Source organism: Pinus tabuliformis, chromosome 6, assembly GCF_031772625.1.
Source record: "Pinus tabuliformis cultivar Carrire ecotype Pingquan chromosome 6, CPIR1, whole genome shotgun sequence".
Taxonomy (NCBI): domain Eukaryota; kingdom Viridiplantae; phylum Streptophyta; class Pinopsida; order Pinales; family Pinaceae; genus Pinus; species Pinus tabuliformis.
Genome location: NC_142292.1, coordinates 1,222,311,667 through 1,222,339,338, shown reverse-complemented (window position 1 = coordinate 1,222,339,338; position 27,672 = coordinate 1,222,311,667). Strand labels below are relative to the sequence as shown.

Below are 27,672 nucleotides of genomic sequence, written 5' to 3'. Positions count from 1 at the left end.
ATGTATTGCACTCGGTGCCATTTCGATATATTCACCTTTACATGGTATATAAATGAGCAAACTTTGCATATTTTGTCTCTATTGGCTTGGAATCATGGTTTTACATCTTAAAAATAGTTTTGTTTCATTAAAAATTAATTATTTAATGTATTTTTTTAAAACCGGTTCGTTTAGACCAAACCAGTCCCGGTTAGACCGGTTCTGGTCGATAAACCGGTTCATTAGGTGGACTGGTCTGGTCACCGGTTCCGGTTTTAAAAACTATGAAGTCTGCAACTAAGCCTTCTTATGGCTGCTGTTAGGACTGCCTTTGACCAACGGATTATGTCTCCTCCTGTAGCTGCGTATTAGGGTCTAGTTGCTGCGCAATAGGATCACTCTCTAGCTGACAACGACTTAGGTGACTGTAGCTAGGTTGCGTATTAGGCCTCCTTTTGGACTGCAACTAAGCCTTCTTATGGCTGCTATTAGGACTGCCTTTGACCAACAGATTATGTCTCCTCCTGTAGCTGCGTATTAGGGTCTAGTTGCTGCGCAATAGGATCACTCTCTAGTTGTGAATTAGAGCTCAATAGACTGCGGAGTCAGGGAACCTTAGGATAGTGTATAAGGGCCTCTTTGAATAGTGAATAAGGGTCACCCTTAACTGCGGATTTAGGGCACCTCTTGACCTGCGGTTAGGGAACTTTAGAACAACGAATAGAGCTCTTTAGAACTTTGGATAGGAGCCTCTTTAGGACAACAACTAGCTCCCTCCTTGACTGCGTATGGGAGATTTCTCTTGACTGCGTCTAGGGCTAGGGTTAGATCTCCTTTAGGGCAGCATATAGGTCTCTCCTTGGGTCTGTAATTAGGGCTTCTTCCTTCACTACGTCTAGGGCTTCTCCCCCTTGATCTCTCTAGTCACCAAAACCTAAGCGAGTGGAGAGAGATCTTAGGAGAAGTGTGTGTACAGAATGACTTGAAGACCTCTTCTATTTATAATAAAACGTTGAGGATAAGTTGGGGTAATTTGGTTATTGGCCAACCTTGACAATTTGTCAAGTAACACAAATAAATTCATATCTCCATGAATACATGTCGGAATCGGATGATCTTTAGATCAATCCTACACCCTTCAACGAGAGGAATCCAAGAAAAATATCGGCTGCCATAAATAAGAAGACCCACATGGAGTTTGGCCCTAGTTGCCAATTTTAACAGAGTTCTTGTCTGTCCTTATGCGAAGATCCTAGCTGGGTATTTATATTAGTCTGTCCATAAATAAGCTGACTTGTATACATGAAGAAATGTGTCTTTTATTTGTGAGCCGACTTGTGTTATTTAATTCATCTTGCAGGTCGACTTCAAGAGAACCGTGCTTGTCTTTTGGAGGGCTCTTGTGAGAGTCCTATAAACTACAATACTTTTGACATATCTTCATACATGACATATGACTCTTTGACAAATCCTAAAGCTCTCAATGGGAGCCATCAAGAAATAAAAACTCTTGCTCATGAAACCCATGAAGCAAGGCATTACAAAAATAATTTTATTCTTTTTATTTGTCATTTACAAAGATCATAATTACATGTCATTATGAAGACCAAACCTAGTTACATTTTACAACACAATTTCCTTGCATTAGACATTCATTAAAATAGAAAACATAGCATCATATTGCACTTACAAGATGAAGAAGAGTATATCCATCCACAATATTGCCAAAAAAGAAGCTCCAAGATAGCCTACGAATTTATCCAAACATCATAATTCATCAGGAGACATCGAAATTTCGTCCTCTACTGTGGGCTCGAAATCTTTTTATGGGAGAGATCCAAATCCGGTTGATGATGATCTATAAATGAGGCTTAATTTTATTTATATGAGCCTCAAGGGGTTCAATTTACTCTAATTAGCCTAATAAGCCCCTAAAAACAACTATAATGTGCAAAATAACAATCTAATTGGTGACAAGCCCACCAAATAGCTCAAAATTATTCAATAAGCCTTCTTAATGAGGTCGAAATGTTAGAAAAATGATAAAAAAGGGCCGTTGGAAGGTCTAGATAACTCCTCCATGTTGCAAGATGAAGAGGAGGGCTTTTATAATGATGACCAAGGGGGTGGCCCCTTGGATTCCAAGCAAAACGTCTATGGTGCTCCCAAGTGGCCGTGGGGCACTATGAATGGTCTCATGGGTCTCCAACTAGATTGAACATGTCCATGCTCCATCAAGAAGGGCTAGAATGATGGTACAAGCCGTCCCATGTCTCCCTGGGTGGGACAAAACCCCTTCTGGGCCCTGGATCAATTGCGAAATATCTGCTGCAAGTATGTGGTTGGCTGGGCAATGTGGTCCAAGTGCATCATCATCTTTGTATAGCTGGGGCACGAGCAAACATAATGTGGTGCTAAAGTATCCCATGGCGTGTCAACCAATGTTCTGCTGTGGTGGAGGCCAATGGCTCTCAACGCTCACCCTACAAATGCCATCATGACCCTCTAGAAGGTTTGTTTCCCGTATAGGGAGGCCAAACCCAGGATGAAGATCTACTTGCAATCCTATATAATATCCAATGCGTCTCCTCACCTTCTAGTACAACAATTCATTAGAGCAATTGAGTAAATAAACTTGCAAATCAAGGGCAAAAGTGGACACTTCATAGTGGCATGCCCTTCCAAATGGGATTTAGAGTGTACATGTGTTTCCTTATTCAATAAGAGGGGTTAATCAAGGACTCTATTATGTGGTTTCAACCTCTAAGGGAGTAACAGGGCCATGGTATATCCGTCAAATGATTGGTGTCATGTGAAATAATGGTGGAGCGGAGTGGGGTAACAAGGGAGGCTCCAAGCCACATGCCATGGTACAAGGGTAGCTATAATGAGGGAAGCCCACACATGGGTGTATAGATGTAGGAGGGAGCAATCGTGGTACATGAGTTACCCGGCCTTTGTTTTTCCACCCTTCTTCATATGCCTTTTGCCTTTTATTGATTTTTCTTTCTTTTAACTGCTCGGGGCTCCAGGGAATGAGAGCATGATGTGTATGATAAAGTAGTGATTACCCCCTTAAGGTTGGGCAATTCATCGCCCACTAGGGTTTGGGACAATCATGGGTTCCTCAATGATGCAGGGGGCACTCATAAGGGCCCTAGCAACCAGGGTGATGGCCGTAATGATAAGGAGTAAAGCTCATGCTTGGCTTTTGCCCACACGCTAAATTTTTATGTCCCGACCATCATTTGCATTTTATCATACATTTCTTGTTGTAAGTGGCCAAATTATGCTTTTAACTTTCTTTTTAGCTGCATCAACCTCTGGGGCATCGTTCCAGGCCTGACCCAAAGTGTGGACAAGGGGAAGGGGAGGCTAACTCCTTGTGAACCCATTGGACAAAAGTGGACCTAGATGGGAAAAGAGTGAAACAAGGTTATAATGAGCGGAAGGATGTGATTTATGTGGTGTCGGGAAGGGGGACGACTTAACCATAGTCGAGGTTTCCCATGTAGTGACACTCCTAAAGCTAGTAGCCAATAAAGGTCCCACATGACTAGGATACAAGATTAACCACCAAGTTGGGACAAGGGAATAAGAGTACAGACCAAGCAGATTCTTTCTGCCGAATCCCCCCACTAATCCATGTCCAAATGTGTCCAAGATAAGCAAGCAAAAACACCCAATTGCATAATGAAAAGCCATACCTTCGGGGTTGGAAGACCCACCTTCAAACATATGCTCATAATAGATGGGTGAGGGCACATAATGGCTGGCTTAAGTGGTGGGGAATGGTGGCACATAGAGCTATCAGGTAGCTGCAAGGGGTGATTGGCTGCTGGCTGAAGTAAAATCTAGGAGAAAAATTCTTCTATGGGTGTCATCTACTGGTGGTGGGTAACAAGGCTATTGGACTAGGTTTGACCAGAATAATGTTGATGGTCAGTTTGACCTAGGGTTTGACTTAGATGTATCTCTTGAACAAATCAATTTCTCTAGGGAAAGGGTTGTTGGGTTTTTCTCCCATGTGGTTTTTCCTAGGGTAAAAATGCTTTGTGTTTACTTGTGTGGCTATTTCTTTATGATCCTACTGTCAATCTTGTAGTAATGTTGACGATCTTCTATGTAATTGCTTAATGATAGAAGTGAATGCAAGTGAATTGAAAATGAATATTATTAGAAGTAACCATCGAATAAGAAGATCCCTAAAAATCAACAGGGTTCAGGTATGATATTTTGGTTTAGCACGCAACAGGGGGTAGTGGCACTTAATTTGGTAGAGGTAGAATACATGGCAACCAACTTCTCTAGTTGCGAAGCTATTTGTCTTTGCAAGTGATTGTAGAGTTGACCGATTAGATTTGTAAACTATTGTTGTATACTGTGACAATTAGAGTTGTATCAGACTCTTTGAGAAGCTAGTATTTCATAATCACTACAAGCACATTGACACCAAGTACCATTTCCTTGGGGACAAAGTTTAGAAGGGTACAATGATATGAGAATATGTTGCTTTGGATTCATAGATTGTAGATACCCTTGGCCAAGGGAAACTTTTTGCTTAGGGAGAGACCTATTTTGGTGGAGAACACTTTCCACACTAAGAGGGAGTGTTGAAGTTTGCACATGTTGCTCAACTAGTGACTGTACTAGTGATGGCAGAACAGAGAAGACAATCAAGATGGCGCCTTTGGCGTTTCCTTACAACAATTATGAATAGCTTGAATGAATGTGTAGATGACAGTGATATAGACTGTTGTTTGGGAGAGGGCACATGCTTGCTAAAGAAATGCATGTGCCACAACTCAAGTTTAGAGGTTGTTTCAGGTTTAATAGTTCTAGTTTTACATGGAGTTTTCTTATTTTTGAAGTTTGCTTTTTTTACTCTTAGCATTCATGATCTATTATTAGTAGGATGGTGTAGATCCCTGTATAGTTGGGGTACTCATGCATTATAAGTTTCTAGTTTAGGTATAGGGTGCTGATCTCAAGGGGTTGCATGCTTGCATGCTCTAGTTCATTTTCTTTGTGGAGTTGCACTTCACCTGTCACACTTGTTAATACAAGGAGGGTGCGCTAGTGGATGTAGCTAGCGTTAGAGTTTAACTAAGTGACCTTGGGTGCTTCATACATGTGACCAGATATTTTGTATCTTTTGCCTTCTTCCCATTCTTTCTAGGAGATGCAGGGACTTACTACTGTCGTGGTTAGCGAATTCTTATCTTTGAGCTTATGTACTGTGTACCTCTTCTTCGCAGTAATGAAATACAGATACAAATTTGAGTAGCCCTATCTAGTGCATTTTCGCTGTTCTTATTTTCAGCAGTTTGTGTTAGCAGATTAAAGTAGTTTTGATTGGCTTTTTGTAGCTTAATCTACCAACGATTTACTGTTTAGTTTATGAGTGCAGAATCTCCATACCATGGTCTGAAAATTAACAGGAATGCATTATGGATATGGATTGATCATGGTGTCAATGCTAGTCACAGAGCATCCTTAGATGGTGAAAGTGGTACACACTTGGTTGCATGTATATCTTGTCCAATGAGGCACATTAGGAAATTGGAACTAGATTTAATCGAGAAGCCATATCCTATATGCAAGAAACCTGTTCTTTCTAATTTTGTGTACAAGGAGTTGCAAATCAGTAAGGATAGTTATCATGTTCTCATGGCTATTGGTTGGGTGTGGTCCTAAGCTTTATTTTGTAATTGTAGAATATAAAGATATGGCATCGACCTTTGGACTAGGGTGTCAAATGGAGGGATTGCAAGTTGGCCATGTGATTTCTGTTATTGGAATTTCCGCTTGCACAGCCAAATAAGATGATTTGTGTCTCACATTCCTGTACTCAATCGAGTAGGCACATTTTAAATCCAACCATTATGACCATGCATGTCTTTTTTTCAACTATCAAATTTTTTTCAGGGAAATATCATAGCTACAACATTTCGAGAGCTAAAAGGTCCATTATATTTTTTGAGAAAAACGTCCATTATTGAAAGTCATTTCTTAACCTTTTATTTAGATAATAGATGATGTTTTGGATTGTAACAAGTTCATTATATTTTTGTAGAAGATTTTAAACTGAATTGCACTAATATATTCTTGTTTTAAAGGCTTCTATGTCATGAGCTTTTCTTTTAAGATTTTGAAGCACTGAAAAAAGTGGAAATGACATGCAGGTTTACACCCATGCACGAAATTTTGCAAAAACTGGCATGGCTGACGTACTTTTGGATGTTGCTCGAGAAGAGAACTTGGCTTCATCTTCGTTGGCAACTTTATGTACCACACTAAAAAGCATTGCAGTCAATGTAAGACAAGCTTTTTGCATGCTTCAATGATAGATGCCATTGATTATCTTTGAAATTTCAGATCATGTTGTATATGTAGCAGTTCTTTATTTACATAGGCCAATGATTTTTTGAATTTTATACACTAATGTGCCTTATAATTCCATTATTTATCTGTATTGACATGATTAGAATATGGTGAGTTCTAGGTTAGACATTGTCTTGCATGGGCTTCTAGTTCCCTTTTATTGATCTGAGCTTTTGAAGTAGCTCCAGTATTTCATAGGTCAGAAATCTTGCTATGGCCTTTCTTTTCTTCAAAAGAACAGCTAATTTTTAGTAATTAAAAGAATTGTATGCATATAGAATATATAGAAGTACATAGTAATCAAATAACCGTGAGATCACAGTCATTGGGACTTTAACCTTCAATTATAGCCCTTCATCCAATCTGAGTTTGGGTGAGCTCAATTACCACTATTTACCACTGTTTATAATACATGATCAGCATACATGAATCAATAAATTAACCAACTATTTGGGTATATATGCTTATTAGTAATTACACACACCAGTGTACAGCAGTGACTACCATATTATTCATGACACAGGAATTTTATCATGCATTATAGCTAATTACAATTTTCTTTTCTAGATTTTGCTTAGATGATGTTCTTGTCTTTGTAGCCTTATCTAGTCTCTATAATTTTTGATGAAGTTTTTGTTCGTTGTTAGGTAAGAAAGACTTAATGTTAAAGAGGGGATTGAATTTATCGAGGCATAGCTAAGTAGATATTTCTACAATAATTGGGATGACCATGCTTATTGCTGGAAGGTTGAGTGTGCACTCTCTAAATGCCCACATCGTACTCCTAAGCTTTATTTGCATTCATGTACGTAGGAGAATGCATTGAATTAGTTTTTGGAGTAAAACTTAAATTACATAATGAAGTATGACATTGAGAAAACAGAGAGGAGTGGATGGAAGAATCTTATGAATTGACAACACTACAAAAAAGAATCAAACCTCATGAATAGATTTAAAGATAATATCCAATACTTACCTTGTTCAATAATAATAATTTCATATATGGATTGCATTAAAACATCAATATATAGACAAGATGCACAAGCAAACAATGATAATTAAATTGGTTGAAGATGTCATTGCATATACATTCTAGAAACTGACTAAAGGTTTGCTACATAGTAGCCCATGGAGTCTCTAATAACTGACCATATCATGCCATTGGCTCAACACTTGTTCATGATTATTACTCATCTACTCTCTATGTGATTTTCCATCATAGTGGAGTTTGGTACCACAAAATTTTAGTATGCCTAGTTCAAAGCCTCACTAGACAACCTAGGTCTTAAGGAAACAAGAGATCAACCACCACTGTCACCTTAGTGACTTCTCTCTACCTATTAGTGGTGGATATTATCAACACAAGGAGGGCTCAGTAGTGATGTCTAATTTAAGGAAAAGGTACTAGCCAAGCTTTGAAGGACTAAGATAAGAGTTGCCTAGAGTTCAAGTACACTTTTCTAAAACTCTTATAATTTAGAAGAACGCTGCTATAAGTTAGGGCTTTTATGAAATGCAGACTTAGGGCATATAATGGCACATAGCAGCTTGGGAAAATAGTCTGAGTGATAGGATCAACAAAGAAGCAAAGTCTATGATGGAGGCAAACTAGGGTTAAATAAACAATGGTTTTATGTCACTGAATGCACATATGATAACAATTAAAATCAAGACATCAACCCTTTTTTTGGGTAATAACATGCAATTAATGCTAGATTTTGCCTTTTTATATTTATTAAATGCAATCCCTTTCAACAGGGAAATAACAAATGGACAATAGATTGCTATTAAATGCATATTTGATCTAAACCTAACCCTAGTTACCATAAATTAAAGAAAAAAAGGAGAAATTAAGATGACCACCACAAGCTTCTCTAGTGCCTTTTCTGTTAGTTTTTGTAGCATTGGATGGTGTTCTAGTCTCAAAACTTTTTGGAGAGGCTAAAACACATGAGTTCTCCAAAACCCAAAAATTGTTTCTGGAAATTCCGCCTAGAGATGGCTTAATTAAATTAATTGTCTGTAATTAAAAATTTCCTAAGTCTAACTTAGGAAAAATGGTTAATTAATAGTAATTAATTGAGAAAGGGGAGAATTCTCTAGAAACTCACATGGATCGACTGGGAGATGATCTCAGCCATCGATTTAAGTTTTAATCTTGACCGTTGGAGTCCCAACTAGAGATTATAAGAGGAGTTCGATGGGTAGATGGAGAACACACCCGTGTAGATACTCAGTTGCTTAGGCAGTTCGGATTCCCAGTAGCAGGAGTGATTCAACACTGGAGATCGAGCCAATGGGTGAGTAGCAAGTGGCAGAGGGGAAACATAGTAGTGTTCCAGAGGAGTTTCTAGTTCTGGAGAGTCAAAAAGAGGAGGCCGAAATTATTCTCTTGGAAGTAGTGTAGGGACTACTCAATTGCTTCAGTAGAGCAATTTGATTTGGCTGAATTAAGATTATTTTCAGATCAAGAGGCCAGGAAGATTTTCTAGAGTGCTGAAGAGACAATCTCCAAGTTAGTAGCAAGCAGGATGCTTGATTGGCAGCAATTCCAGGTTGAGCATGAGAGGGTTTGCACTAAGGTGAGGCAGGGCTTGCGCAAATTGTTTGGATGACTAGGTTTTTAGAGGCAGTCAGGTGTCGAGATTGCTTGAAGAGAGGGTAAAATCCCTCAGTAAATTTTTGCCAGTATTTCTCTTGGGTAGAATTGCTGGTTTGGTGACATTTTATTGTATTCAGAAATTCTGCTTCTGCATAATAATATAAACCCTCATTGCTGCAACCATTTCCCCACATTGGGTTTTTTCAGGGACAATTGTCCAAAAATAACGATGTCTTAATTTTTTTGTGTGTGTGCTACAATTTCTCTGTTTCCAACATTTTTTATTTCCACAACATTTATTTTATTTTGTGACAAAATTGCGGTGTGGTTAATTCGATATTAATCAGTAAATTAATAAATTGAATAATTAGTTAGGAGAATTAATACTAGTTGTTGCATTTCAAGGAATTTTCACATGGTATCAGAGCACATTTGGCAGACAGGAGGTGCATAGGCGGAAGAGAGAAAATTTCGCTATTCAGAGGGAGCAATGGGCTAAAATTTTCAGGCGCTGCGCAGTGCTTAACCAGGCAGTGCGAATTGCTAGGCAAGGGTTCGATTTTCTAGTTGCAGTTGCAAGAATGTTCGATTTGTCCAGAATAGTGATTCCAGCAAGCAAAGGAAGCAACAACTAATATTTTCGTTGAGCAAATTTCTTGTTTGGGTGCAAAAGGGTTTTGCAGCAATTTGCTAGAGCATAATCAACGTCGGGTGAAATAGAAATACCACAATAGGCAAAGGAAGCAACAACTAATATTTTCGTTGAGAAAATTTCTTGTTTGGGTGCAAAAGGGTTTTGCAGCAATTTGCTAGAGCATAATCAACGCCGGGTGAAATAGAAATACCACACAAATATATACTCGGGATGTCTTCATTGAATTCTCCATAATTGTCCATGGACAAAATTGATATTTAGGGGACTTTAGAATTGTATTCCAGGTTGGAGGATGAATTTGCTTGCTTAAATAGCTCAGCTTCATAGGATGTTAGGTACATTGATAGTGGAGCGTCAACTCACATGACAGGGTTTAGAGAATATTTCTATAGCTACAAAGAAGAGCATATGGACTTCCAGATTACGATGGGAAACATGACCAAGTGCACTCTAGTAGGTAGAGGTACCATTGATTTTCAGAGGAAGTCAGGAGCAAGTACCAGTGCTAGATGTGCTGCATGTGCCGGGATTGGGTATGAACTTGATTTCAGTATCCCAGTTACAAGATAAGGGATATGATGTCCACTTTGTAGGGAAAAAGGTGTTTGTTAAACACCCAAGCTAGAAGAGGGTGAAATAGATTGGAGTTCAAAGAAATAGGTTGTACAGGTTGCAACTCGATTCTCTAATGGTACTGATAAGCAGTGATAGTGTCAGGGGGTGTTAGAAATGTAGCCAGAAAAGGCTCAATTTTGACTTGTGCTTTAGTCAAATTGAGTAATTCAATTTTCCACATCAGCAAGATGACTTGGATTGCAGTTAACTTGTGTGACATGGCCTTGTCTCCTAGTTAGACCAGTAAATTTGAGTTATAGGCTACAAATAGAGTTTGTTCATGTCGTGATTGCTAAAATTTAGCAATCTAGTTCATTTATTTTCAGTTGAACTCAGTTAACTGAGCTCAAGTCATTACTTGAGTCAGTTGAGTAGTTAAGAGTGTTGTTAACTCACTGATCTCTCAGTTAACTAGTCAATCAAATAAAAATAGACATAGTCATGCATGGAATTCAATTTTCCTAGTTGAAGTGGAGGAAAAGGCATGTTTGTATTTATATTTGTACACTGTTGGGTGTACAGTGATTTTGCACTGAGCAAGTGATCAATTCCTCAAGCTATTGTGCAAGGAAATAGGGAATTCTCCTATTTTTTAGGGCTAATTCCTCTAGGATTGTGCAAGGAAATAAGAGGTTGGTTGAGGCTTGAATTGACTAAGTGTTGGCTAGAGCAAGTCAGGAAGCAGGAGAATAGGATTGCAATGCAGGGTGTGCTTTAGAGTTGAAGCAAGACATTGTAATTGTTTCTCTTTTCATCTGAATTAATGCAAAGCAGTGGAGGGGTTTTTCCCAGTTGCGTCCCCTTATAAAATCATTGTGTTCTTGTGGTTTTGATGGTATGTCATTGCATGTTATGAATATAATTTATATAAAATAAAACAAAATACAAATAAATATAAATAATAAATAATCAAAGTAATGAGTAGTTAAATAGTCATTAGTTAAATGGAAATACATGTCTAAAAGACATGTCCAATCATAAAGGGGCACCTGCTTAGGTATATAAGCATGCACTCATTATAACATTCATTCACTCTTGTACATTCATCTTATTAATAAAAATATTACTTACAATACTGTAATGATCCATTTCGATCTATAAGCAAACAAGTATTAGCATGCATACGATGTATGCATATGATAGCTACATATGCACACATTGCATCACTTGCACTAATATACTTATTAAATAATTAGGAAAAATGTTTAAATAAATGAAAATGGACTAAATACCTAAATCATTGAGAAAAGAGATATTACCTTAAATCCGACACTCAAAATATACATATTAAATACTTCGTACTTATAAGGTTGTTAAATAAAATTTACAATTGCAATCCTTCTAATGTAAATATTGATCATTTTAGAGTTAAAGTTATAAGTTAAGTATTGTTAATATATATTTGTATATAAATATATATTTATATGTTAAAGTTTCTAAATTAATATAACAAAAATTTGATATATATGTATAACTATTGATTTTATTATTATAATTAAATTTTATAAAAGTTAAAGTTATTAAAGTTTAAACATGTCAAACATATCAAGATATAAACACGTATCCTCATCTCCCATTACACGTAAAGCTATATCTGTCAAATAAAATCTAATGAGGGCGGTGGAAGAAGGTGGTGACCGCCTAGGGATGATATTTATCCCGAGTACGCAGAGACACCGGAGGAGAAGGGGGTTTTTGGGAAAGAAAGACTGGAAGGAGAACGAGAGATCTGAATCAGAGCCGGAGATTCGATTTAGAGTTGGATATTCGAATCAAAACGTGAGAATTGAGCAATTATTCTTGAAGCTTTTGAAAACGGGGGACCAAAATACTCGAATTGGGAAGTATTTTGGAGCTGAGTACTAAGGTTGTGCTCAAGTTGGCTGGGAGGATTGGTCATTTGGTAGCAAGAGCAAAATTGGGAACGAGGACAGCTTGGGATCGACATCAAATTCAAAGAAAAACAAACATGTATTTTCCTAAATTTCATTGTCTGTAAAACTAGAAGTGACTTCATAAATTTCTGTACTTAGACCTTACAAATACATTGTGTATTTTACATTTTAAAAGCACAACAACTCTAAGAATTGTCGGTTCAGTGGTATCAGAGCCATTCGAGCCTTTGGATGTTATCGCTGCACAATCTACCATTAAGTTTAAATCCTGGAATCATGGAGTTAAGCGAATCTCATAAATCTACAATTGAGCTATTAAGTGAATTTAAAAAATCATTACAACAAATAAAAAGATCATTTACAGAGTCATTAAAGGTTTTCAAAACACTAGATTCAACACCTACAATGGAAGTTGACATTGACATGAAAGAGACTAACAATAAAGAATGTTCAAACCGAGAAAATGATGTTAAACATGTTGAAATAGGATCTCCTTAGGGTGACTTAAATAAGGTTGATAATCAAAGTGGATATATGACAACCGAAGATGAAGAAACTATAAATAAGGTTGAATATTATTGAAAAAGATGATATCTCGAGCTTGTAAGTTTATAATGTAAAATGACGAAAATCTGAACTTATAGAAAAAGGGGATGTAGAACAAAACATTGATAAGGAAGTTAATGCAACAACCTCTCATGTTGATTCAAGCAGAACTTGCAAAAGAATAGAAGCGACGTCTATGGATATGCAGGTAGCTACAAAAATTATAAAACTGCCTACGAATTCTAGAAAATTAGAGGGAAGACGAATCAGTAGCTATGGCATATGTTGTCCAAGCCAAATCTGAGCACGAGGGTATGCTTTTGTGGAGTTTTCAAATGTAGACAACGTGGAAAAAGCACTTCTCGAACTGAATGGTTCCATCCTCCGGTCTAGAAAGATCACCCTGTCTCTCACCAAAAGGAACTGCCGAAATTGGAATTCCAACAACAACAACATGAGTCGAGGGGTTCACGGCCCCATCCAGCAACAACCGACACTGAATTCTAGAAGCGTTGGTGTGGTTGACTACAATTGGGAATATGTGAATGTTAATAGTGGGCCTCCGAGGACCTTGAACATCGATATAATGTCGAAGAAGCTGCCATTGTATATAGCGATTGAACGATGGGTTCAACTCGAGAGTCCTAATCATAACGCTCTTTTTAGAGAACTTTATCAGGCATGTCCGATCGACAATTACGTTCTTACTAAGTTCGGTCTTCTTAATTATGTTTTGAGAGTTTTAGATGGCATTGACAACGGTATTAATGAATGTAGTTTGTGTTACATGAGAGTTTAGGGTAGTGGGATCTGCATAGCAAAGGTGGAGTTGAATGAGGAGAGGACCAAAACCGTGGAAGAGCGGGAATGGGGTGAAGTTGTGGCGTATTGGATTAATGAGATGCGTACGCAACGCGCCTACGAAATGCCCAACAAATGGTATGCCCACTCCCGAGAAAGGAGCGTGATCAAAGTCTTTAAGTGGCCAGAACCATCTCTTATAAAGCACGAAGTAAAACTACTAGGTAAAGAAATGGGTGAGGGTGTGGATGAGCACTCCCTCATGACGGTGGTACAAAAGCGACAAACCACTAACGTATTGAGGTGTCAATCGACGAGCATGTACAGATGTGATTGTACCATTTCGTACAAGTGCATAAGAAAATAAATTAAACGACCTCAACAAAAAAATCACTTTATAAAGTTATTATAATTTAACTTTAATAAATTATAAAGTTATTTTGTAATAATTTTTTTATAAAGTTACTTAAAATAATTAAAAAATTAATAAATTTAAAATAATAATAATAATAATAAATAAATAAATAAAAATAATATATATATATATATATATATATATATATCTATGGTTTTAAAAAATAAATTAAAAAGGGGCGAGAGGAAAATGGGTTAAGCACAACAATACCATTTACACATGCCAAAATGAGTGGGCGAGGTGAAAGAAATTGTTTGCAATTAAGCTTTGGGAAGAGAGGGGCAATGCTATAAATATAATTTATATAAAATAAATAAAATACAAATAAATATAAATAATAAATAATCAAAGTAATGAGTATTTAAATAGTCATTAGTTAAATGGAAAGGCATGTCTAAAAGACATGTTCAGTCATGAAGGGGCACTTGCCTAGGTATATAAGTAGACCCTCATTGTAACATTCATTCGCTCTTGTACATTCATCTTATTCATAAGAATATTACTTACAATACATAGTGTATTTTACATTTTAAAAGCACAACTCTAAGAATTGTCGCTTCATTGCATGTGTTTCTAAATTGTGATTTCCATTCCACAAAATAGTAGAGGAAATTTGTAATCTCTTGATTTCAGTTCAATTTCATCAGTAGTAGCAAATTTCTATTAATTTCTACATGGTATCGGAGCAAAAATCACACTAGAAACTAGTCAATAGATCTTCTCCTTCAAAGATTTCGATCTGCAGATTCAGTGAAGTATGTTTTCTTTCGTGTGGGAAAATGTCTTCCAACGGGTTGAGATTGGAGTATGCCCTAGAAGGAACCTCAAATTTGATAGCTTGGAAGGACAAGATGGACGCTGTACTCGATGATAATGGAGTGCTAGAGTACATCAAAACTGACATTCCAAAACCAACAGTACTGGATGTGCAACAGTTAGCCCAGTGTAAGAAGGATACTGCAAAAGCCAGGAGGATCATCCTGGAGGGTGTGAGAGACCACATAGTCTCGAATTTACACGGCAAGGAGACTTCCTTTGCTATGTGGAAGACCTCACTGAGTTATTTGAAAATGGCAGTGATACTAGGAAATTGGCATTGAGGGACAAGCTCAAAAACATTCGTATGCAGAAAAATGAAACCACTCCACATTAGCTCTCTAGATTCAGTCAGTGTCGAGCTTGGAGGAGTTCGAGAATATATACCATCTTCGAAGCTAGTGAGCCTAGCTCTCCTAGGCCTTCCAAAACCTTGGCAAAACTCCCAGGACTCTGTAAATGGAAGGGACAAATTGCCAAATTGGGAGAGACTTTGGTCCGATTTGGTGCAAGAAGAAATCCGAAGGAACACTAGAGATGGAGTAACATCCAAAGCTGAGGAGGAAGAGAATTTTTCCTTGGTTGGGAAGGGCAAGAAAGCTAAGGGAAAGAAGGCCCAAATCAAGCCAAATTCCAGCCAGAACAATGGCAAGAAGAAGGACCTAAGCAAGATAAAATGTTTTTACTGCGATGAATATGGGCAAAATGCAACAATGTTTGCACAAGAATTCTAACAAGAAGCCTTCAGGTGGAGCAGGAGGTGAAGCACTTGCCTCACAATTTGAATTAGACTTCACCCTAATTGCATGCATGGCCAACAATGTAATGGGGAGTGTGTGGTACCTAGATTCAAGTGCCTCGTTCCATATGACAGGATGCAAAGAATTCCTCAGTAGCCTAGAGGAGAATGATTTCCAGATGCACATAGATTTTGGGGATGATGGGCAATATTGTACCAAGGGAATTGGAACTGTAACATTTAAGAGGGAGTCAGGCTCCCATCTTCATATGACAAATGTTATGTATGTGCCAGGGTTGAAGAAGAATTTGATTTCTGTAGCTATATTGGAGGATAGAGGCTATGATGTTGTATTCAGTAAGGGTAAAGCCTTTTTGAAGCATGTAGCTACCGGGTAAGTGAATTAAATTGGAGTTAGAGTGAAATTTTTTTACAAGCCATGCATGCAACTATACCTCCAGGAGTGAGGTGGGGCAATGTAGAGCCTTAGTCTCAGAGTTGCAAAAATTGGGTAGTATCCACAAGAGAGCAGTAGCAATTGCAGTATACTTTCCTCATTGATCATTACCTTGCTACAGGGGTCCATAGGATTTAGTAGCAGAAGGATCAGTGTCAGTTGGTGCAGTCATACGCGGAGGAGCACACAACGGTGTTGATAGTAGGGCAGGAGGCATAGTGCAGAATCAAAAGTGCAATTTTCCCACTAGACAGTTGTAGAGACACAAGTGATTAGCTATTTTGGATGCTTCTTAGTTGCAGTTGTTGCAGTAGCAACAACAACAGTGAGAGGTAGTGCTATAGTACATTCCATAGGAGCTGGATTGGGGTTGTGCAGAGCCCTTTTCTTGCTAAGAGGGAGTGTTAGAAATGTAGCAAGAAAAGGCTCAATTTTGACTTGTGCCTTAGTCAAATTGAGTAATTCGATTTTCCACATCAGTAGGATGACTTGGATTGCAGTTAACTTGTGTGACATGGCCTTGTCTCCTAGTTAGATCAGTAAATTCAAGTTATAGGCTAGAAGTAGAGTTGTGCATGTAGTGATTGATAAAATTTAACAATCTAGTTCAGTGATTTTCAGTTGAACTTAGTTAACTGAGCTCAAGTCAGTAGTTGAGTCAGTTGAAGATCAATTGAGTAGTTAAGAGTGTTGTTAACTCACCGATCTCTCAGTTAACTAGTCAATCAATTAAAAATAGACATAGTCATGCATGGAATTTGAATTGTCCTAGTTGATGTGGAGGAAAAAGCAAGTTTGTATTTATATTTGTATACTGTTGAGTGTACAATGCTTTTGCACTGAGCAGGTGATCAATTCCTCAAGATATTGTGCAAGGAAATAGGGAATTCTCCTATTTTTTAGGGGCTAATTCCTCTAGGATTGCGTAAGGAAATAGGAGGTTGGTTGAGGCTTGAATTGGCTAAGTGTTGGCTAGAGCAAGTCAAGAAGCAGGAGAACATGATTGCAGTGTAGGGTGTGCTTCAGAGTTGAAGCAAGACATTGTAATTGTTTCTATTTTCATCTGAATTAATGCAAAGCAGTGGAGGGGTTTTTTCCAGTTGGGTTCCCCTGTAAAATCATTGTGTTCTTGTGGTTTTGATGGTTGCATGTCATTGCACGTGTTTCTAAATTGTGATTTACATTCCACAGAATAGTAGAGGAAATTTTTAATCTCTTGATTTCAGTTCGATTTCATCAGTAGTAGAAAATTTCTATTAATTTATACAAGGGGAAAGACTTGAACGAGCTATGGCATAGGAGAATGGGACATTTACATCATGGAGCACTTAAAATGCTCAGGGAGACAGTGACAGGTGTTCCAAAACTTGGCACGGAACACGATGATGTGTGTAGAGGGTGCGTGCTTGGGAAATATGCTAAGGCAACATTCCCAAGAAATGACAGTAGAGAAGATGGCGTGTTGGGACTAATACATTCATACATTTGTGGCCCTATGTCCACTAGGACTCTTAGCAGGGCTAAGTATTTCGTCACCTTTATTGATGACCATTCCTGGAAGACCCGGATCTACTTCTTGAAGACCAAGGATGGGGTCTTCGATCACACTAAGAAGTTTAAGGCTCTAGTAGAGAATGCGACAGGGAAGAAGACCAAGGTGCTTCGTTCAGATAATGGTGGAGAGTGCACAGATAAAGAATTGGATTTCTGTGCGAAGGAAAGCATCAAAAGGAGTGGACAACTCCATACAATCCACAACAGAATGGGGTAGGGGAGTGTAAGAACAAATCTATAGTTGGGGCTACAAACGTGATGCTATATGACTAGGATTTTCCCAGGTTTCTATGGGCAAAGGCATGTGACACAACGATGTATATTCAAAACATGGTAACTCATAAGGCATTGGGGAAGATAACGCCTGAAGAGGTCTTCTCAGGAAAGAAACTCGAAGTAAGTCACTTCAGGATCTTTGGCAACATAGCTTGCTGCCATGTGCTAGATGAGAAGCGCACCAAGTTGGATCCAACTGCAGAGAAGGGGTTCCTCGTTGGGTATAGCGAAACCTCAAAGGCATACAGGATCTATGTACCTAGCAGCAGGAAGATCATAGTGAGATGGGACACAAAGTTCATGGAGGATAGAGCCTTCAAGAAGTCTCATCAGATGCCAGTAGGTGATTTGAGTGAGCGAACAAAAACTCCATTGGTTCAACAACAGGGGCAACCAATAGGACCGCTAGTAGGACAGTCACAGGGACCCAGTATAGTGGCCAATACTAGAATTTCCTTAGGTGCAAGGGATCCAGTGAGTTCACAACAGATGGAGCAATAGAGGTAGGATGAGGAGGAGTTGGTTGAACCTCCCACCACTAGTGGTTGAACCAACAGAGGAGTTCGTTAGACATTGAGAGATGTAGAGGAGTTCATTGGAGCTCCTAGGAAGAACAAGAGAGAGCACATATAGCCTGACAGTTACCAAGCATTGGAGGCTCAGGTTGCAGAATCTTCCAGCTTTCAGGATGCCGCACATCATCAGGTGTGTGTAAATGCCATGGTAGAGGGGTACAACTCTATCATGACGAATGATGTTTGGGAGGTGGTGTCGAGGCCTGAGGACAAGTTAGTTGTAGGTTCTTGTTGGATCTACAAGATCAAGTATGATGTAGATGGCAACTTGGAGAAGTACAAGGCTAGATTCGTGGCAAAGGGGTATGCGCAGAAAAAAGGGATATATTGAGACCTTCGCCCTAGTTGCCATATACACTTCTATCTTGTCAGTTATATCCCTAACAGTTCAGATGGGGTGGAAGATTCACCAGATGGAGGTCAATACAACATTCTTGAAAGGGGTGATAAAGGAGGATGTATACATAGAACAATCAGAGGGCTTCAAGACTCATGAGAGGCGCACACATGTGTGTAGGTTCAAGAAAGCTATATACGGGCTCAAGCAGGCTCCCGGGGCATGGTATGGTCGGATTGACTACTACTTGTAGCAGATGGGATTCATCAAGAGTGACGCAAATCCCAACCTTTACTATTTGATGGTAGAGGATGAGCCGCTCATCGTAGTGTTGTATGTGGATGATCTCTTCCTGATAGGGTCATCTGGGCTCATAGAGCACTGCAAGAAGATTCTGGCAGTAGAGTTTGATATGAATGATTTGGGGTTGATGCACAAACTCCTAGGATTGGAAGTGTGGCCGAAGAACGGGGAGATCTTCCTTGGTCAAGGGAGATATGCTACACATATTCTAAAGAGATTTCGAATGCAGGATTGTAGACCCATGTCTACGCCCATGATCACCAATTGGAAGAAGGTAGATGGATTAGATGACAGGGATGTTGACCCGATCTTGTATAGGCAGATCGGTTCTCTCATGTATTTGGTCAACACTAGGCTAGATATCTACTTTGTGGTCAATACTCTTAGTCAATTTATGGTGGAACCGAAGAGAGTGCATTGGACAACAACGAGGCACATTTTGAGGTATGTGTACGACACAATAGAGTATGGGTTGAGATATACCTGAGGGGATGACGTCAGACTATGTGGGTTCACAGATGTAGATTGGGTAGACAGTTCAGTGGATGGGAAAAGTTCCTCTGGGTACTGCTTCAGCGTTGGATTATGGATGGTTTCTTGGTGCTACAAGAAGCAGAAGTCAATAGCATGGAGCTCTGCAGAGGCATAATATATGGCAAGTAGCACAACTATGTGCGAAGCTATATGACTTTGGAAGTTGCTGGTGAGCTTGTTCAAGCAGAGGATGGAGGCGACTAATGTCTACTGTGATAATTAGAGTTGAATCAAGCTTTGAGAATCCATTGTTTCATTACAGGTCGAAACACATATATTCGTTGTCATTTCATTAGAGGTTGTGTGCAACGTGGAGTGTTCCAGCTACAACATATTCCTACAAAAGAGCAGGTTGTAGACATACTCACGAAATCTCTAGGGAGAGCTAAGTTCGTCTATTTCAAAGAACATATGGGTATGGTGGAGAACCCGTTTCAGTAGCAAGGACAATTTATTTTGGATGCTTCTCAGTTGCAATAGCAACAACAATAGTTCAGAGGGAGTGTTAGTTGAGTTGCAGTGCAGATGTAGAGTTGGAAACAATAAAAAATGTACAGTGTAGTGTCAGCAACAGTTTGGTTCGGCTACTAAGTTGCATGATACAGGGAGACGTGTACGAGTTTCCGAAATGGGTATGGGTATGAAACATGACCCCCCCAAATTTTGGAAACGAGGAAACATGTATATATATATGTTAGGATATTTAAGAAACATTATGTGCAATCATAAAGCATGCATTATACATTATTACACTATTATCCATGTGATTAAATTGTTTTGTTTCAACTGTGTTTGGATACTAGTCCTTGATGGGGGTGTGTGGGGGGGGGGGGGCTTGTCCCCCACTAGTGCTGCCAGCTCCCTTAGCAGGGGTTCGGGGCAATGCCCCCGAAGCGAAAATTAAATGAAAATTTGCCTTATAAAATATTGTAATTTCGTAGTCAATCTGGGTCGTTCATTACCCCAAAATGAGGCGAGAGTCTTTTTATAACTTGTGAGAGACATCTAGAAACATCCACACAATATTTTAATCGCCTAATAAAATATTAAAAATGGAAAAAGAAAAAAAACGGAAAATGGTTTTTTTTTGGCGGAAACGTGACCATACAACCTTAAAACACATTTCAAGGCTGTACTAGATGCGTTTCAACGTTTTTGTATCGTTTCTTTGAGGAAACGACCCCATTCCCAACATTTCCTGCAATAAAGTTAAGCTACAGTCAGTGGAAGATGAATCAGAGTTAGTGTAGTAGTTGGTGGATAGTGGCAGGAAAATACAATTGTCAGACACCAGTAGCGTGGTTGGAGGATGTTGTAGAGACATGGTGTTGTGACAATTGTGCAACACTAGTTGGAAAGAACACCTTCCTCGTAAGAGGAGTGTTAGTTTTTGTAGAATCGGATGGTGTTCTAGTCTTGAAACTTTGTGTAGAGGCTAAAACACATGAGTTCTCCAAAACCCAAAAATTGTTTCTGGAAATTCCACCTAAAGATGGCTCAATTAAATTAATTGGCCATAACTAAAAATTTCGTAAGTCTAACTTAGGAAAAATGGTTAATTAATAGTAATTAATTGAGAAAGGTGAGAATTCTCTAGAAACTCACACGAATCGACTTGGAGATGATCTCAGCCATCGATTAAGTTTTAATCTTGGATGTTGGAGTCTCAATTGGAGATTATAAGAAGAGGTCGATGGGTAGATGGGGAACACACCAATGCAAATACTCAGTTGCCTAGGTAGTTCGAATTCCTAGTAGTAGGAGTGATTCAACAGTGGAGATCGAGCTAGTGGGTGAGTGGCAGGTGGCCGAGGAGAAACATAGCAGTATTCCAGAGGAGTTTCTAGTTCCGGAGAGTCAGAAAGAGGAGGCTGAAATTATTCTCCAGGAAGCAGCGTAGGGACTGTGTAGTTGCTTTAGCAGAGTAGTTCGATTTGGCTGAAGGGAAGGTCTCTTTTAGATCAAGAGGTCGGGAAGATTTTCTAGAGTGTCGGAGAGATAGTCTCCCATTCAATAGCAAGCAGGACGACTTGATTGGCAGTAGTTCCGGGCTGAGCGTGAGAGGGGTATGCGTAGAGGTGACTCATGGCTTGAGTAGAGGGTTTGGACAACTAGCTTTTCAGAGGCAGTTAGGTGCTAGGATTGCTTGAAGAGAGAGTAAGATCCCTCGGTATATTTTTGCCAGTATTTCTCCTGGGTAGAATCGCCAGTTTGGTGACATTTTATTGTACTAAGAAATTATGCTGCTGCATAATAATAAAAACCCTCATTGCTGCACTAGTTTTTTCACATTGGGTTTTTCTAGCAATAATTGTCCAAAAATAACGGTGTCATAATTTTTGTGTGTGTTAGCATTTCTCAGTTTCCAACATTTTTTATTTATTTCTGCAGCGTTTATTTTATTTTGTGACAAAATTGGAGTGTGATTAATTTGATATTAATTAGTAAATTAATAAACTGAATAATCAGTTAGGAGAATTAATTCCAGTTGTTGCATTTCAAGGAATTTTCACATTCTCTTAATTGATCAATGGAGTCAATGATGGTGAGGTCAAAGATAGAGGAACCTGGATGAGGTGGGTGGAGGACTATGAAATCTCTCTTAAAAACCCTAGTGATTTCCTTTAAGTGGAGATTTAATATTGGAGGAGGCAGATACAAAGTTCCTTCGATGGATTCTTGAAAGACTAGTTTTGCAAAGCATAAAGAAACAATACTTCATAAAGGATATTACACTTTTTAATTTGGCACAAAGAAACCCTAATTTTAGAAATTTGCATGCAAAATGGAAGAAAATTTGCAATAAACTTACACACCATTCAATCAATAATCACTTCATCAATCCAAGACAAGTCTCATGCAAAAATATCCCTCCCAAGACAATTTGCTCCACCAAGATCACATTGCGTCAAAGAGAAAAGAACAAGAGAGCTAGTGCACAATTTTTAAGAGAGAGTAGTGCGGTGATACAAATGAAAGTCATTCCCCTCTGTTTATATAAAGTAAATCAAGTCAATTTTCACCAATTTACAAGTAAAAGCCCTAAAAGTTTACTTGAGGATTCAACTAGGCCTAAAGGTCACAAGCTGATCTTAAGATAGCTTTAAAGAATGATAAATACATCAAAAGTGCCCACATGTTTGGGAATAAAGGCTCTGTGTGATGACATCAACCTCTCAAAATGGACAATCTCCACCAAGCAAGTGATAAAGAAGCTCATGAGTGCTCCTCACTCCTAGAAATGAGCAAAGTGCATGGGTATATCTCCAAATAACTCCACCATGACGTCATCTCCAAGAAGGCTTATGTCACCCTTCTAATGCATGTGGGGATGATGTGGCATTATTTAAGGCAAGCATTGGCACATGGGTATGATGTACTGGACTTTCTAAGCATCTTAGTGATCACTAACCTCTTATGGGCTTTGGAACAAGGCAATGTCCATGAATGATGGTTAAGGCCAACTTGGGGGTGTCCTAGATCCATCATCAAACAAGCCAATGCCTTAGCTTCTTGGTACAAGGTTTGAACATTTGGAGGTGTAGCAAGGGGTATACAAGTATGTGGAGTGCCAACAAGGCCTAATGTACATCTCATGAGTGAAACATTGGGACTATAAGGGCATGTCTTTTTTGAACAATGGCCAAAATGTCCTCTAAAAGGCGTTGGATATGTGTGAAGTCTTTCTTCAAAGGATGTTTGTTGCATGAGTAATGAACTACCTAAAACATGCCCTCAAGATCAAGTGAGATCAACATCACCAAGGACAAAAATCATTAAAATATTATTGTGAGCCTTATTTAATGTTGGGAGGAAAATAGTTCACACGAACCTTGCTTTCCAATCTCTTTTTAGTTGAGGATTTGTAGCGAGTTTATCACATTTGTGTTTAAGGATAGTTGTCCCTTGAACCCTTTTAGGTGCTTTCAACCCCCGAGGGGAAGAACATGTCATAATAGACCCATCAATCCATATGTGCATGCGATAATGATGGTAATGGTGTGGGAAAGACTTCAAGGAAGATGGTAATAACCATTGTACAAGCTAGAGAGGGTCCAACATTTCTGAGTACTATAGTGAGAAGAAGGAGCAATCGTGGAGGCATGAGTTACCCCTTTCCTCAACTTGTTGTTTCCACCCCTCTGGCGTGCCCTTTACTTCAATGATTTATCTTTCTTTCATTGCATAAGCATAACAGACCAAGCTTGCTTTATGCTTTTCCAATACCCCTTAAAGATGTAGTATTTTATGGCTCATTTGGTTTGGGACATTCAAGAGTTCCTTTATGATGTAGTATGGAATGGCGAGGAACTGAGTGATGGCTAATGAGAGGGTAGAAATCATGGTAGGATTTTGCCCATGTGCTTACTAAGTCCCAACCATGTTTGTATTTTTCTTTTCTTTAGTTGTGGCTTCATATGCTTTTATCATTCTTTTAGCTACATCAATCTTTAGGGTAAATTTTCAGGCTTGATTTAGAGATGATGGTATAAGGTGCTAGTCCCCATTTCTAGACTGGATCCACCTTTGCTCAAATCAAAATATCGAAAACAATGCACTGACTTTATCCATTTGCAATACTATTTCAACTCATCAATCAAACCAACTCTGCTCAAACATGAGATCAAACATACTCATAGCAATGCCCTGACTCAACAAACCATTCTGCCCTCACTCAGCTTCTAACCATGCCCAAGACAATGCGAGGCTCATTAAATAGTTTCGCCGAAAGCCTTCACACTTTGCTCATACAAAACCCCTAAGAACATCAGTTCATCTCCCAAATAGCGACATCAAATACAACAACAATGTCATGTATGGTAACTAGACATAAGCAACTCTCTGTCATCACAGTAACAAGGTGAAACTACAACAATGGAGGATTCATACAATAAACCTTGACTTCTGCCAGGCAACATTACACAATCTCCAAACAAAACTCTAGTATTAGAACACTTATCTTGCATCTAGGCTCATCACATCAATGCTACAGTCATGTCATCACACAACAATAAATATAGGTAGTAACATCACCACTGTTCTGTCCCTGTAATCAGAAATAAAATGTATTGATGCTTCTGGAGATGAAGCCTTTTCACAAGAGGTCCAACCCTGATCAATAGCTACTGTGACCAAAGCTTGCATTAACCTTTAACATGATCTGAAACTGATGCTCAAAATACCCTTGCTACAGACTTAGACAATCATCAAGGCAATCTCAGTCTATATAATACTTCATATATGTCCCTTTGAACTATCTGAAGTATCATAACTACAAGGTTCAAATTGTATGATGTCGCTCATTAATCTCAGTCTGTATGATACTTTGTATACTTCATATTCATATATCATAGCTACTGCTTCTTCATAGCTACAAGGTTCAGATTGTATGATGTTGCTCATTAGTGCACCATATCCCTGATATCTGTGAGGCTGCTTGCTTTCTTTGAATGTCTCTCTACATCTTGTAAAGTATCATGAAGCCACAAGGGTCTCTTCCTAGTGGGAGGATCACAAGGAGGAGGATCTAAAGGATCCAAAGGTGCCATAGGCTCATCTGGAAGGTCAGGCTTTGGCATGGATGGCTCATCTACATCCATAGTATCATCTCTTCTCTCAGTGCTGGCAAGGATAGGAGAGTCCCTTGCTTTTCCAAGGGCAACATCTTCATCAAAGGTCACATCTCGGTTGAACTCAATGTTCCTCTGACCTGGCACATATATCCTGTAAGCTTTAGAATTTTCACAATAACCAACAAACGTACCTTTCTTTCCTGAAGCCTCTAGCTTGGGCCTCTTCTCCGTCGGTGCACGAAATAAATAGGGCAGCCAAATATTCTCAAAAGTCCAACTTCCAGTTTCACACATGTAAATACTTCTTTGGGAGACTTGTCTCCCAAGGCTTGATGATGACTCCTATTTTGGACATATACAACAATATTTGTTGCTTCCCACAGAAACATAAGAAGTTTTTGATCATGAATCGTAACTTTCGCTGCTTCTAAGATGGTCCTGTTCTTCCTCTCAGCAACTCGATTTTGTTGAGGGTTGTATGGTGTTAGGATATTCTGACACATAGGAAATAGTTAAGTATAACTTGGTCTAGTGTAAAGTTAGGTAAAGTGTGTTTCTTTACTTTGTAGTTTTGTAACTTACAATCCGACGGTCACGATATGTTCTAGACATTAAGTAATCCGATGATTCATTCTCTCCTTGGTATTACTGACATTTGATCCATGGGTTAGCACCCGATTGGTCCATGATATCTATTTAAAGAGCATGGAGGGTCATTTGTAGTGTGACTGTTCATGTGAGAAGCATATGTAAATTTTCTTTCTTTTACATTAATAAATTGCCTGAAGTGGTCGCGTTGGCTTAGGCCATGGACTGTTTTCCTCTTTGAGGGTTTTAACCACATCAAGAATATTGGTGTATTGATATGTGATCTATTTGTGAGCGGTGTCTTTTGGTGTTCTATCTGAGGAACTTACCCTGTAAATTCCTACATGGTATTAGAGCTATTTGAGGGCCGCATCCGTTGGTGATCCAAATCTGAAGTCGGTACAACTGCATTCGACTGTCATTTCCTAGATCTACTGTTTCTGACCGCTTTCGAGTCGAGAGGACTTCTCTATTGTGTTAGGAGCATCTGTTCCAATGAGGAACCCCTTTCGTTTCATGCAAAAAGGTTTCTGGTAGCCCTAGCTACGTCATTTTTAAGATCTGGAGGTATACAATGTTTATTTGTAGTTTTAGTTATTTTCTCTCTGTTTATTTCGGTTTATTTATCTCTCTCTATTCTATTACCAAATCTATACCTTTCATTTCTGTGTATGCTCTTTGCCCCGCGACTTTGTGCGATCTGGGCAAATCAGAAACGGAAAAGAAGGATTTTTCTCATGTGTATGATCTTTTTCGCCGCGCCTTAGTGTGATATCGGAAAATCTGAAACTTTGAGGAAAATATTTAGTTTCTGGGAAAAGCTAACTTCAAGCCTTAAGGTTTGGTTTTTATTGCATGTCCGTGTTGGGTTGTCTGGTTTTTTGTTTTGTAGGCAAAAAGAGTTTTTTCAAGTAAGCACGCACCCTAAAGCTTTAGTGACTAAAAAAAAAAAAACCCACCCTTTCCTCTTTTCCAAAAATTACTAACCTTTTAAACTAGCTCACTTGGTCCAAAGTTACTTTATGAGAATAGAGGTCTTGAGTTCAAGTCTTTATTTTTGTTGAGTTACTTTTTCAAAAAACACATATAACTTATGTTTTAAAGTTACTTTATGTAGAAGTGTTCTCACCCATTGTAAAAAGTGAGTCACTTATAATTCTAAAGTCTCTTTATCTTTTATTTAAGTCTCTGTTTTAAGATCCGGCCAGCTTGGAACCGACTCGGCCGAGTTGGTCCAAGCCGGAATTTTTTTTTTCAACTCGGCAGAAAAACCGGCTCGGTCGGCCGAGTTATGACTGACCCGACCGAGTTATAGCATGACTCGGCTGAGTCAGTCATAACTCGGCTGACTTGGCCGGATCCACAACTACTCGGTCAAGTCATTCATTGCGGCCAGTAAACCCAAAAATCAACGTTTTTTTATATATATTTTTTAAATTTTTAACATTTTGCTGAGTGTTCGCTGTTGGGGACTCCAAGTTGTTCGAATTATAGTGAATACCTTTCTATAGCTGATTTATGGATAACCTTTCTATAGCCGATTTTGGTATCTGTTTGTCATCAGGATTCTTCTAGGTTCTCTAAGTCTGCATCGATGCGTTTGCCCAATGATGATCATCAACTAGATATGTGCAAGCCTCCTGCTAGAAGCAAGAGCTTAATCTCATATTCGCTGAACAAGCGTAAATCAGTGAAGCAACGAATCAGTCGGGTTTCTTAAATTATGTTCACATCTGAATGTGCTTAGTTGTGGATTGCGACACTTCAGATTGACGCGAGTTATTTGGCTTTGGATAATAATCATATTTGAGTGGGGTATACTTGTTTTGTTGATGTTTGATATTCTAGCTTTTTTTTTTCTTCGAACATTTCTTCTGCTTGATGGTTTTTGAAAAAATAAAATTTGAACATGAATGTTCTGTCAGAGGTAATCGGGACTTGTATAGTCTGGTAAAATTTTATCCTTGAAAATTTTCCAAAGTCCTCCGATTACATATGCTAAAGTTGCCACAACTATGAAGCTTGTAA

The 27,672-nt window shown here is 38.7% G+C and overlaps 1 protein-coding gene across 2 annotated transcripts in view; it reads left to right on the top strand.

Moving 5' to 3' along the window:
• Nucleotides 1-27,672, top strand: part of LOC149263100 (uncharacterized) — a 221,021-nt gene that overhangs the window by 88,053 nt on the left and 105,296 nt on the right. For both annotated transcript variants that reach the window (XM_089425749.1, XM_089425745.1), the window contains one exon: nt 6,165-6,296. In XM_089425749.1, the coding sequence (XP_089281875.1) occupies nt 6,165-6,296 (132 nt within the window). The remainder of the gene's footprint in view (nt 1-6,164; nt 6,297-27,672) is intronic.